At 41.7% G+C, this 14,279-nt stretch overlaps 1 protein-coding gene across 17 annotated transcripts in view; it reads left to right on the top strand.

Annotated features, from left to right (window-relative positions):
• The window catches only part of ank2b (ankyrin 2b, neuronal), a 241,092-nt gene extending 229,858 nt beyond the window's left edge, over window positions 1–11,234 (top strand). For 14 of the 17 annotated variants that reach the window (XM_035993711.1, XM_035993710.1, XM_035993713.1 and 11 more), the window contains 7 exons: window positions 1,724–2,674; window positions 4,141–4,233; window positions 4,882–4,965; window positions 5,100–5,264; window positions 5,859–6,047; window positions 6,329–6,420; window positions 9,871–11,234. In XM_035993711.1, coding sequence (XP_035849604.1) covers window positions 1,724–2,674; window positions 4,141–4,233; window positions 4,882–4,965; window positions 5,100–5,264; window positions 5,859–6,047; window positions 6,329–6,420; window positions 9,871–10,075 — 1,779 coding nt within the window. In that variant the 3' untranslated portion in view covers window positions 10,076–11,234. The remainder of the gene's footprint in view (window positions 1–1,723; window positions 2,675–4,140; window positions 4,234–4,881; window positions 4,966–5,099; window positions 5,265–5,858; window positions 6,048–6,328; window positions 6,421–9,870) is intronic. The other 3 variants (XM_035993717.1, XM_035993715.1, XM_035993716.1) reach the window with 2 other exon arrangements.
• Window positions 11,235–14,279: the final 3,045 nt, after the last annotated feature.

Raw genomic sequence — 14,279 nt, 5'->3', positions numbered from 1 at the left:
GCCCCTGAAGCACAAACAGCGTCTGATGATGGTTGGGTGGTTGTATCTGTATCTGATACAGAAGATGGTGATCTACGCTATTCACCAGAATCCTTGACAGACTACAGACCCACATCCCCTAATTCAGCCATGGTGATAGAAGCAACACCCTCATCACCAGAATCAACATCAGTCAATGAGTTTAGACCACTCTCACCAGATTCACCCTTACCTGAATTTACAATGGCAATGCCAGAATATGTAACATTCTTGAGATCAGCATCATCTTCACCTGGAACTTTAGCATCAGATGTTCCATTTGGAAATTTGGAAACTCAGTTTGACAGTGCAGATTCTGGAGATGATGGCCTGAATTCTGCAGAGGATCAGAATCAAAGAGTGAGGCCATTGCTATCTCAGTCAATGCCTGGATACAGACCCATGTTGCTTGAATCAGCAATGCAAATAGATGATAAAAGAGCATCATCTCCAGAATCGATGCCTGAGTTTGATGAGAACAGGTCACTGTCTCCGGACTCTCCCATCCCTCAGTTTGCAGTATCATTGGAGTGCACCAGTACACAAAGGTCTTCATCACCTGAATCATTGGGTTCAGATTCAGAGTGTGAGGTTATAGTCACATCAGTAAGAGATGCTGAGACTGACAGACCATCGTCACATGAATCCATATCATCTGTCAACGAGTTCAGACAACTATTGCCTGACTCACCAGTACCTGATTTTATGAGAATATTGTCTTCTTATTTTATGGATGCTACCTACGATAGATCACCTTCACCACCAGTGTCTTTGTCGTCAGACTCTGAGTTTGTTGCTTTACCTATTGATTGTTGGATTGATGATAGCCCAAGGCCACTGAGCCCTGAAACTGTTGAGTCAGAGGAGGAATTAGGCTTTTGTTGGGATGGTACTGAACTTTTCAGTCATGTGACATCTCCTTCATTGCCTGGTCAGCCTTCATCATTACCGAACAAAGGGCCATTGGCTGTGTCATCATTACTAATTCAAACTAGTGAGACAAAGTCTAAGAAAGGACATGTCAATTCTGACTGGCAAGAAATGACAGGACCGCCATCCAAAGTTTTGTCATATGAATGGATGCAGTGTGGAACAGAAGCTGAAAGTATCTCAACTTTACCAACCACGGTTTGTGAGGAAGACTTCCAAAAAGACTCTCCTGTGAAACCAGTTCAAGATCCAAAAAGAAACCTAGGCATCAGTGCTAGACAATTAAAGAACAAGACAGCATCACAAAGGGTAAGACTGAAAGCATGACAATGAAGCAAAGACTCACTTTTGTTTTGGACAAATTCATTAACATTTTACTTGGATGAAGGAAATAACTGCCTTGATGAACTATTAACAAAATGGAGTGCAGTCAATGCATCAAATGCGTTCAGAATTTTTCCGGAATGAACTAATAACAAAATGAAGTGCAGTCAATGCATCGAATGTATCCAGAATTTTTCTGGAATGTGTCAGGAATGGTAAAATACGTATTGCTCCTTCTTCAGTTCTTATTTATTTGTCTCATTCTAGGTTGCATGTCATGGCTTCACATTATATTGTTCTAAACGTAATGATATGTTGGCTGTATGGCAAATAACCATTGCACAGTGATGCTAACCCGGTGAAATGTTGAGGTCATTTTAATGGTGCATACCAACCTGTATGTTGATTTATTTTGTAAACCTATTTGGCTTATGTTGATATTCACTTACAGGCTCCTCCTCAGACTCCAGAGGAAACACAATTTCAAACAGACGATGAGGTGCAAAGCAAGTGGTTGTCTGCTACAACAGTGACACAAGATGCCAGTCAAATAGGTGTGGTGTTCACTGATGACAAATCAATTCCGTTAAAGCTACCTGAACAGAACTTATACACAACCCACAGAACTGTTACTCCAGTTCTACCTGCATCTGATAAGACATCATGTTTCAAGTCGGACAGATCGTATGGACACTCAGAGTGGGGGTTTTCCCCTAAGAAAGCACAGTACAGTGAGCCGTTTACACCCATGTCAACTCAGTTTTTGGTACCACAAGATTATGAAGCAGTAGTTTCAGGACATCAAACCCTAAGAGTTTGTGAATGGAACCTAGCGTCCATGAATGACTTGAGTCCAGTGTTCAGTGACTCAATTTCAACTCAGGTTTTGACTCAAGCCAACACCAAGGGAGAGTCTGAAAATGCTGAAGACTTTGAGTTTTCCCCAGACTTTAACAGAGTTCTCTCAGACTTTGAGAAAACGGTCTCCGAGTTTGAATCAGAGGATCCAAAGGAACTCAGAAAGGGATCGGAGTCCCCACAGCACTCTGACTCAGATGTGGAATTCTTCGACTGCAGACAAGCCTTCCCTGACCACTCTGAGCCAGATGAAGGGAAACTGGAACATGAGGTTACCTATCAAATCTCTGAACCCCCATCCCCAATGCCTGGGAGTGGCACTGATGTCAGCTTCCTGAAAGGGAGCTCTCAGTACACTGCTCACCCTTTCCTTCGAGTGGAAGATTACAAGCGCTTCTCTTCTGGCAGTGAAAGTCTCAGTGAATTTGCTTATGATTCAGAGGGGTCACGGGAGTGTCGAACAGACGGCAACCTCCCTGTGTGGGAGGAGCTTCCTTCCAGAGATCAGGCAGGGTATTACGATGATGATGACTTCCTGGGAAGGGTAAGGGGTTGAGCATGAGCACAGTGCTGCACTGGCTTTTTTTTGCCTGGCCAGACTGGTTGCTGTGGTGCTGCAAGACTCAGAAGATTAAACACACACGTTTGCACTTTACCTTAATAAGGCTGATGAGTGCTGTTGTGTGCATGAGGGCCTAAACTTTCTTGATAATAACTGTTACTACTATGATGCGTTGCTGTGTCATCAGTGGCTGAAAAAGCTGTTGACGTTGGTGGTGTGATGTATGTGCAGTTCCTCATTTTGAAGTGAGCATTATTGACATTTACGAGCTACTCTTTAGAAGTGATTCTATAACATATAACTCTTTGTTCACACCTGCACCTGTTTGCATCCTTTGATTTCTGCTTGTTGTTGTTCCCATCAGTGTGCGAAATACTATTTGACAATCAGAGAGTCCTGTGCTGTGAACTGTACTCAAAAATAATGTAGGCATACTTTAGCTACACATGAAAGGAAAAGTATATTTCAACCTAGCATATTTCCCATAAATGTGATCATTGTGACTCTTTGGTTTGTGCTGACTTTGCACTTACCAACTCCATTGTAGAGATTTGCGGAACTGAGGACTCAAAACTACATATGTGTAAGCCTATTTTTCCAAATTATTTTTACATTACTCATTTCAAACTCTTGTCTGACAAAGTAACCACAGAGGTCGACCCTGGAATACCCATGTTGATAGGGGTCTATATCCAGGGAAGTTTTTGGTCTCCAGTCCAGAGTTGTGCAAACTCGCCCTGCACCTGCAAAGCTGAGAGCTGGAACCAATACACCCTCAATTACCTTTAAATAAATTCCAACTTGCGACCTGACCCATAATCAGATACAGTATGCTTCAAGCTGGGCAGTACAGACAGAAAAAACTGTCTATAGGTTTCTAATGGTTTATGTTGCATCTCCACCTGCTCAGACCATGATTTAAAGTTTATACTCTGAGATCATTTGCAGAACTTTGGCTGACTGGCATATCTCCTAACTTATTTTGCATGTGGAATTGTGTATGTGTGTTTGACTTTAAAGTAATAAATAAGTCCTCTCAAAATGGAAAGGAGTAGCAGAACTGCAAAGGATAAAAGTATTATTCCAGCTATATTTAGTATATTTAGTGTACCCCCTGCCAAAATTTGACCTAGACATTTAAGGGGGTGTTCTAGCTGTTAATCAGAGATTTGAGACTCCCTGTATTCCGCACACTGGTTCCCATCCTTTCACGTTTATTTCAGTTGAATGTGTTTGTATAACTGTGCCTTCTCTTCATCTCTCATCACTATTGTGTAAAGCCATACTTTTTATTTATTCCCTCATTCCATTTGTCTGTACACAAACCTTGTTGGCAAGCGAACATGAAAGTGACGTTCAGAGAAAAGAAGGAACAGCTGCTGTTTGCAGGAGTGTGCAGTTGTAACACCTGATGCATTGACCCATGCTGGTTGTGTGCGCTCTCCCAGGAGATAGCGGAGGAGCTAGGGGTGCTGTCTTCTGATAGCTCAGAGGAGGAGGTGCTGACCACCAGGGTGGTCCGACGCAGAGTAATCATTCAGGTAAATAAGCATGATGCAGCTATGCAGCCCTGTGGAGTGGCACAGGGTTTGTGTTTAGGTGGGTAGGGGTGCTAGGTTTTTTTTTTTGCTGGACTTGACTTACTGGGTTAATCATTTTATGCAGAACGTCCCCTACTTGCTCGTCACAAAAGTAAGAAACGTTACATTCTGCAATGCAGAAAGGAAAATGTCCAAAGGTGGAAAAGGACTTTAAATCAACATTTTATTTTGTTGTTTTTGTTCATTTGTTTCTGCACACTCACCTGCTTTCAATTCTTTCATGTCCACATCATTTCTTTGTTCTGTTAATAAACCCACAATGTTGTTGTTTTTTTTTTACTTTGGCGCCTCTCATTGGTAGTGTCAATAAAGAGACTGGTAGACAGCATTGCAAAACACCAATTTTCACCCATTCTGTCAACTTTATTTTACAAAAAACAAAACAAATGCATGGCATCAGAGGAAAGATTCTATGATTGCATCAAAATGATTCACAAGGGGCTTTAACATACAGTGTAGATATGGTGGTGTTGATCATGTATGGGTGATTTATATCATATGTTGCTTGAAATACTTACTCTGATGGAAATAACATGTTGTTGGTTGTTCTCCTTTGTGCAGTAACATGTGTGTTTTGTCTTTTTACAGGCGGACGACCTACCAGATATCCCACCACAGACTGTCACAGAAGAGAAGTACACAGACGAGCATGGCAACATGGTAGTTAAGAAGGTAAGGATTCAACAACTTTATAATATACAGAAATTGCACTTAAAATCACAGTACTATTCCTCGGCCTACATGATGAAACATGTTAACCAGCCTTCACTGTTTACAGCATATTCTCTTCCTGTTTTGTCCACCAGATCACACGGAAGGTGATTCGTAAATACGTGTCAGCAGATGGCATGGAGACACAGGAAGTGACCATCGAGGGCTCTCACCAGGAGACCGTGCAGATCGAGGAGGGGGACTCTGTCTCCAGAGTGGTGAAGAGAACGGTGCTGCACAGTGAGGGAGACCAAAGAGAGGTCAGTGCCATCTCCCAGCGACTTTTCATTACTTGGTTGCCATTATGTGACTTTTACATAATCTGTGTAGCTTCTGAAAATCATTTATTGCTATTAATCCGTGGAAGTGTGTTGGTAATCTAATCCTGTGATTGTTCATTGCATTTTTGAGACCGCACATACTGTAGTTTTTTTTTTTTACATTTGATCATAAAGAGATGGTTTCCAAGATGCACATCACCTGATAATAGTGAAACTGCATCCATTAAAAATACCTTTGTCTGCAATCTCATACGTTTGAAAGGTAAAATTCGACACAAACTAGCTAGTTAATGTTGCTACCTGTCCTTACTATTACATAGGGGAAATTATGTTACATTGCTTTGAGAACATGTTTGTTGTTGTTTGTCTAACAAAACTCTCGCTGAATTTTTGCAGCATTTGCAGAGAAATGACTCAAACTGATTAATCGATTACCAAAATAGTTTGTAATTCATTTAATAAGTGACAACTAATTGATTCATCGTTGCAGCTCTACACTAAAGAACATAATGCATTGTACATACAGTAGTACATAACAGTTGGTGCCTTGACATCTTGGCGTCTTCTCTCCAGTTGAGCTTCTCGGAGCCGCGGGCCCTGGGCGCCGCCGCAGCGTCAGCGTTTGAGGTGGAGCCGGTGCAAGGTCGCAAGGTCAGCAAGGTTGTCAAGACAACGGTGGTGAGAGGCGAGAGGATGGAGAAGCAGACGGGGGAGCCCTCAATGGCTGCAGATCTCCCCTCAGCCAGACAGGACTTTGAGAAGGTCAGTCCCAAGATGCAGTGAAAATGATTCTACAACAGCTGATTTCACACATTCATAAGGGACTGTGGAGAGTATCTGTTGGTCATGAGAGGAAATATAAATATGTGGAGGTGCTGTTGGTCATGATACCAACATCATAGTGGATCTTTACAAGCCTTTCACTACATGCTAATATGTATGTTTTTAGAACTTGTCAGTAATTACTGTTTCTTTATGTCAGATTCCCAGTGTCTCTTTCCTACCACTGATCCCTCTCTCCTCCCTCGTTCTTTCCCCTCCAGGCATTGAGTTATGCTGGAGGCTTTGGGAAAGGGCTCCTGCCTCATGTAGTAGAGAAAGAGATTGTGCAGGATGACGGTTCTGTGATTAAAAGGTTGGACAGCAGCATGGGAATGTGTAGAAATGATCACAAAGAAACTGGTGTTTACTAATACCGCCTTCCCACCAAGATCAGATTGTATATGCAGGGTTTTTAAATGCAGGAAAACCCTCTAAAAACAGGCGGTTTTTTTCAACGTCAGGGGTTAGTAAACAGTAGAAAGCAGCATGGCTAGTGACAATGCTCTTTTTGATATCTGTTAACAGGCAGCACAGCGCAGTGGCCGGCGACATGGTAGGGGCGGGAAGGAGGAAGGCAGCATTTGAATGTGCCCGCCAGTAGTTCTCTGTCCGTGATTCTGGGGGGGGGGGGTTATGAAGGGGGGGTTGTATTTGTTTGGCAGTTGAGTTCAAATATCAATCTTTGCGCAGAATCACTTACTGCACCTTTAACATGGAAGCATGGTGTGATTGCACTCAATTTTCTCACCTTTAATCTTACAGTCCAAGCTTGATTTTGACTTGTATTTCTAATTGCAACTTACTCTGGTAAGTTGCAATTAGAAAATGATAGTATACTGTATTTTGTAGTTTTGGCCATTATTTTAATTTTTAATTTTACTCCCCAGCCTTTTTACTGAGATCTGGGATGCAGCAACACTGTTGGACACAATCCTTACAAGCAGTTAGAAAGCTTTTAAAGCTACTATTTGTAGAAGTTTGTAGCATCTTCAAATTCCTGATGCCATGTGGCATGTTTGTAGAAAAATGAGACAATCCCAGTTGAAATGGTGCTTTCTGCCACAGTGTCATCCTGTATACTGCCACTGGAGGGTGCCACGGAAACTTCAAGTTGTACACATAAGCTACGTTCACACCGCAAGTCTTAATGCTTAAGTCAGATTTTTTGCTCAGATCCGATTTTTTGTTAGGCTGTTCACATTACTTTTAAAATGTGGCCTATATCAGATTCCAATGTGAACTGTTTGCAGTTTCGAACTGAATGCGCAAAAGAACAATAACAATGACATCAGATGCAGATTTTTTGCACACATTTTTTAAAGAAAAAAAGGATGGAAGTCTACAGATGCCAATATTAAAATTCAATTATTTAATCTAACTGAAATTTCATTTTGCATTTGAGTGCACATGATCTATGACAAAATCATGTTTTCAATGTTTCAAATAAACAATTTTCATTTATCTAATTTTCATGACAAATTAGGTTGAATTATGACCAGTCCCGCCAACTTTTATTTTACAACGCCATTTTTACCAATAAGAGTTTTATTTTATAATTCTGCTTTCTCTCTCAGCTCATTCAGACCAGTGCAACAGCCAATCACATAACTCTCTCTTCCCTGTTTCTCTAAATAATAATAATAATAATAATAATAATAACTTTATTTGTATAGCACCTTTCATACAATTTCATACAACCAAATTTTGGTTAAAAGCAGCGTTTTGAACTAGCTGAAGTTTACCTAGCAGCTTTTTGGGTATGCCCGTAAGAATGGCATTACAATAGTCCAACATGCTAGTAATAAAAGCACAAATCAGTTTTTCGCATCCTGGTTTTTCAAGAATGGTCTTACTTTGGCCACATTTTTTAGATAACAGGACGCTGTCCTGGTCACTTTGCTAAAGTGAGCTTCATGAAAAGTGGTGTCATGAAATAAAACAAGTCATTTGGAGAAATTGCATTATAAAATATTATTTTAATATTGTGAAATGATTGTGAAAATCAGCAAGATAAATAAATATTTTAAAATGTATTGCACAATTTCATGGTTATAATATCTTTAAATAATTATTTTTTAATGGAGTTTTTATTTCACTTCAGCATTAATTATGCGGTGTAATATGTATGTATAATTATTTATAATTATATTTGATTTAATTATTTCATTTTAATATAGGCAGCCTGGGTTTCCACAGTCACAGATAGTGACTACTGAAATGTGGCCCATTTAACCTTAAGAACGTGAACGTGGGGATTGTAAGGTTGGCCGAGGCACAAACACTGAGAGGAAGACCCAGTTTTCAGTCCAGATGTATTTATTCACAGGATGGTAACGTCAGTCTACTGCAGCCATATTTACAGTGCAAGGATGGCCCAAAAAAAATGAACTGAAGAGAAAAAAACATTTACCAATAGACAAAAACATGGGCTAACAAAATACACAACTGTGGAAAACTAAAAGTAAACCCTTGTACAGACTATGCTCCTCTAACTATGGGCCTCGGGAGCTCTCCGTCCATCCTCTCCTCCCATTCTCCTCCTTTATAAGAGATGCTGCTCATTTATTTTAATGGAGAACACCACCTGGTCCACAAATTCATCCATACATTTCATATTAAATTACAAAACATTCTATGAAAAAGAAAAAACTTTTAAGCAAGTACTTATTCAAAATGATTTAAATAGCAAGGCTTAATGTCACACAAATAAACACCCCTCCACCTCTACCATACTGGACGCCTTCCCCCGGAGAACCCCCTTGCCAATGGTACCTTGTCTGTGTGACTTATTTGTGTTTTGTTAGACTATGACACACACTAGTGTTACAACAACAATGTTTTGTCGGCTGCCTTCCGATATGAACAGGTGTCAAGATGGCGCTGTAACATCCACACCTCCAAGGTGGCTTGATTTCATTCTAAACAGAAGTGGCTATGCAGCATGTGTGCATGTGAGTGTACATCTTAAAGCATGATTTATACTTCTGCGTTAAATTGACGCCGTGGCTACGTACGTATGTACGTGGAGACACTGACCCTATGTCGTAGCCTGACGTGCACCTCTCGAAAACTGTAACTACACGTTGCAGCGACCCGCGTTGCAGCGACGCGCGTTGCAGCGACGCGCGTTGCAGCGACGCGCGTTGCAGCGACGCTCGTTGCAGCGACGCGCGTTGCAGCGACGCGCGTTGCAGCGACGCTCGTTGCAGCGACGCTCGTTGCAGCGACGCACGTTGCAGCGACGCACGTTGCAGCGACGCACGTTGCAGCGACGCACGTTGCAGCGACGCACGTCGCTCGGCCGTTGCGTGGTACCATTTCCCCCGACTCATTTCCTGGTTCTCCTTCTCCATAAACAACATGAAATGAAAGAGGGTTAACTTCTCCTGCTACAGAAAGAACAGGGGAGACACTTTGAGTCACTACCCGCTCTGAAGATAATTACCATCACTCTATCACTCAACCACACACTACACACTACACACTACACACTACACACACACACACACACACACACACATGCCGGCCCTGATATTCTCTTTAAAGAGATCGACGCACACACCAGCGCACAAGTATAAACTTCTGGCGTAGGCTACGGCGAAAGCTCTGCGTCTCCTCTACAGAACCATAAATCCTGTTTACTTGTACAGGGCATGGCTGACCCCTGACAGGGATGGCCAGTATCTGCTCCGTCCATGCCTGTAAACATGGCCCATCAGAGTTAGTTTGGATGTGGTGCAACTCTTTGTCTTTGTCCCTGCAGAAGCCAGATGCGTGAGTCGCGAACCCAGAAGAGGACTGTGGTGAGGGATGGCGAGGGGAAGCACGTGCACCTGGAGCGTGTGGACTCGCAGGCCGACGCCCTGCAGCCCGACGCCCTGCAGCCCGACGCCCTGCAGCAGCATCTTCACCGACTGCTCCAACACTACTGTGAGGACGACCAGGAGGACCAGGAGAGCTTTGACTGAGCAACATCTTCCACTGAAGCCTTTGGTGACGAACGCTTCCTCAGATCAACATGTTCCAGACCCCCTTCTTGTTGTCCTCGCCGATCACTAGATTCAAGTTTTTCTTTCTTTTTTTTTTTTATTGAATAATGAAACAGTATTTTGTGCTTAACACCCTTCCTTCCTTCCCATTTTGTTTCATTTGCTCTTTTTGTGACCAAAGATTGCAACCTTTATTTTTTTTTGTCAGACTTTGCTTTTTGTTTTGACCTTCTGGCTGCTGTGGTGTGATTACGATACGACACACCAACGGTGGATCCTAGTCAAAGAGGGCATCTTGGACGTTTCGCCTCACCCACGGGCCTCTTCTCGAAGAACTCTTGTAAACATTTGTACATAGAGGTAATGAAAAATCAGCTTGGATTAGAGAAAAAAAAAAAAAAAATCAAAGCATTTAATACATTAGCCCACCTAAACGTGCTGTCCATGCACTGATTCAGCTGGAGAATGGCCACCGTACAGATGAGATTAATGTTACATAGAGAATACATTGGGAGGAGGGGCTGTGTGTATCACCATGGACTCTTTATACAGCCAAACATCACCCTGCTGATCTGTTTACAAAGGCTGTGTGAGCACACCTTTTGTCTTCCCATCATCTGACCTTTTTTTGTGTCTGTCTTATTAATGTGTTTTGTGCATTCACATTGTATCTGTCACAGAGCTGCCACTTCTGTATGTGTGTGTGTGTGTGTGTGTGTATATATACCATGTGTCTACTGAGAAAGGAAGTAGTGATGAAGAATGTTTTGATGCAGATGGAGCACTTATCCCGCTGTCCTCCTGTAGCTCCTCTACCTTCACACGCTGCTTCCAACACTGTAGCTGGGCTCATTTTATTGTCCTCCATCGAGGCTTTTAAAGGATAAGGCTGGCTATATTTTTCCTCTTGTCAACAAATCTCAAGTGCAGAGCCACCAACAATGAATTGACCTACTAACATAATGTGTATCCAAGCCTGCTATGTCTTATTTTTCTGTGCCATACATCAGTCTGGTTCCAACATCAGACTGTCCTCACCCAGAAAAGCGTATAACTATATTCACGTTTGTTGTTGTGGAAGTAAGGTGACAAAGTATCAGAGTGCCAAATTCTGTGTAAGGAGGCAGGTTGGAGTGGGGGACGTGTCAAACAAACAGGACTTTCACCCAGGAGACTGGTGGTCATGTCCTGTTTGAAACCAACGGTCACTTTTTTAATTTAACCTTTACGTGACGTAGTTACGGAGCCCCTAAGGGGACATGAGCAAAAAAATATCTAAAGTTTAGTTTCATGTGCAGAATTTTTTTTAAAGTTTAGTTTAGAAACTTTTTCGTGTGAGCACATGAAAGCCGTATATTGATGTAGCCTAGGCCAGTGGTTCCCAACCTTTTTTCCTTGGTGCCCCCCCTACTTATGTCTAAGAAAAGCTGAGCCCCCCCCCCTCCGAAACCGAAGTTGAGGTAACGTTCCCTTACTTTCTTTTTTGATACAGAGGAGTTATCAGCACTTTTATGTTTCTCCGCCATGTTTCGTTCATAAAATAGTGATGCTGTGGTGGCAGGAAATACAAGGATGATATCAGCTAGCAGCTGACCTGATGACAGCAAGGTCCCAGGTTAAGAGGTCCCGGAGGTTTGGCCTACTAAGTAGCCTGCCTACAAGTTTAAGCGAGAACAAAAATATATAGTTTTTATACCGACTTTTGTATACATTATATATTTATCATAATTTGTTTAACATGTGCAAATATTTTTTTTTTACCTCAACCTCAAACCAGATAAAGACTTGCGCCCTTAGGGGTCCCCGGACCCCAGGTTGGGAACCACTGGCCTAGGCCATACTGGAGACAGTGACAGCTAGAGAAATGACTACAGTACAGGAGTTATTTGCACTATATTTTAATCTAGGTCTCATTTAAACGGACATTGCTGTTTTGCTTGCAAGTGGTCACCATTATATTGTTTCGATACGACATTTAAAACGGATTTTAAAGTCTTGTAGTCTGTTCAAAGCGCACGTTGTAGCACGTGAAACTTTCATGTGTGCACATGAAAAGGTTTTGCGTGCGCACATGAAACTAAACTTCTAAAGATTTTTTTTTTTTGCTCATTTTGTTCCCTTAGGGGCTCCGTACGTAGTTATGTCCTCTCTAGTCTCGCATTGCCAGACCTTCCTCCACAGAGCTGCGGAGGAAGGTGCTGCTAGTCCACACAGCATTCTGGGATGGGAGGAAAACGTGCTCTGGTTTATTGGCATTTCTTTAAACCAATCACAATCGTCTTGGGCGGTGCCTCTGCAAAATAGCCTCGGGAAGGAACTTGTTTTGGTGGAACATGTGTACGTTCAAAAGTAGTTTTAGTCGTGCAACAGAAAACTCAGATTGGACAGATAGTCTAGCTAGCTGTCTGGATTTACCCTGCAGAGATCTGAGGAGCAGTTAACCATAGTCCTCAGAAATCCACCAGAGGTTAGAACACCAACACAAAGAAAGAGGAAGGAGACGGACATCTGGTGGAATTTCCTTACCCTTAGTAAGTGTTTTTGTTGCCATTTCAAACGTTAACTACATTTTTAAAACTGTTTAAAACACCGTATCACAAAGTTAAATAGAACACTCATATATCTGAATGTCGTTTTGGGAGTCATTGTCCATCGACTTATTCTGTTGCTTAGGTAAGAGGACATGTTGGGAAAAACATGTAAGTGAGCCACACTGTTGCACTATGTGACATGTTCCTTATTGTTTAGTTAAAATGAGTGGACATCTTTGAATTTAACAGCTCAACATCAGTTATGTTAGTACTACTCAGCCTGTAAAACGGCTGTATAATAACTTCTGTGGCTCTGGAGAAACTTTGTCAAGAGACTGTAACCCTGATGATGTCATAGTGATGTCATCAGGGTAATCTCAGTTTGGGTCTGGACATTACTTATTTTAATTGAAAGCTGGAGATGTGTGTGAAAAAATATGGTTTCAGATCAGACTGGGAGGGTCTAATGAACACATGCATTATGGTAAATGTAGGAAGTTTTTGGAGTTTGACTCGTACTAGGGACAAGTCAGTCAATCTCTGCCTATGGAACTTTACGGCGGCACTGTGTGTGTGTGTGTATGTGTGTGTGTGTGGGTGTGTGTGTGTGTTTGTCTCTGTCACTTTCTGTTTAGACACAACTGACAAATATGTGGAATATGTACGTAATTGAAAAAAGCCCCATGACAAACAGCAGTGATACTAGGTTATTTCTAACAAATACAGCCTGTGGACAGTGATATTTTGAAATGAATTATGTGGGAGGTAAAAGTCAGGGGAATTGAAACTCCAGGAGGACAGCAGGGAGAAGTGCAGGAAAACCAAAAGGGTTGGTAAGCAGGGGATTCAAGTTATACCAGAATCAGATCATTAATATAATACAGCATATTTCGTTTAGAACTGATTATCAGTGTGTTTTCTTGCTAGATTATCTTGCAGTACACGGTGAAAACAGGCCAGAATGTGTGAACAGCCCAAATGGTAAACGTGGGCTGCAAAAGAAAGCGAGCAGCGCTTCGCAGTGTAAACCCACTGTTATGTGCAATCTAAAATCACTCCACCCTTTAAGGTCATAAAACATTATCTTCTTGTGTCTCATCATCAACGTTTTCATAGTTTACAGTTTCTCTTTTTATCCTGCATTATGGCTCATGGCGCAGAATGGAAGAGCTTTTATTTAATTATCTATTCAGGAGATTTTAGCTTGTCATTGATGCTGTTCACCAATTAACACATTGAAACTGCGCGTGACGCTGCAAATCTATCGCTGTGTGTCAGGCAGAAACATTTTGATGAGTCTTTCTCATCATAATCCTATTATTCAAAATGAATCAAACAACCACCTGACATCGTTTTAGCTGACAATACAGAGGGAAGACATCCTGAGTTATTAATGCAGTTAAGGGAGCTGGCACGAACACTGTCATTTATTATCGCCTTAGTCAATCCACATACACAGTCCTGCTGTCCAAAGTACTCCCTGGAGCACCAAATCTGGTCTGCAATCCGCCACTGAAAATAGTCCCCAACAAATGTGCTATTACCTCCTGTTTGAGTAACTAGTAACCAGTTGTTTGAGGAAAATACTGAGTCTTTTTAAATAACAAATCTATATATTTGTAAGCGATTTCTAATGATTTACATCTTCAGTT

Source organism: Sander lucioperca, chromosome 17 (genome assembly GCF_008315115.2).
Source record: "Sander lucioperca isolate FBNREF2018 chromosome 17, SLUC_FBN_1.2, whole genome shotgun sequence".
NCBI classification, from domain to species: domain Eukaryota; kingdom Metazoa; phylum Chordata; class Actinopteri; order Perciformes; family Percidae; genus Sander; species Sander lucioperca.
The sequence above is the reverse complement of the archived record's forward strand: the minus strand, read 5'-3'. Positions and strand labels throughout refer to the sequence as shown.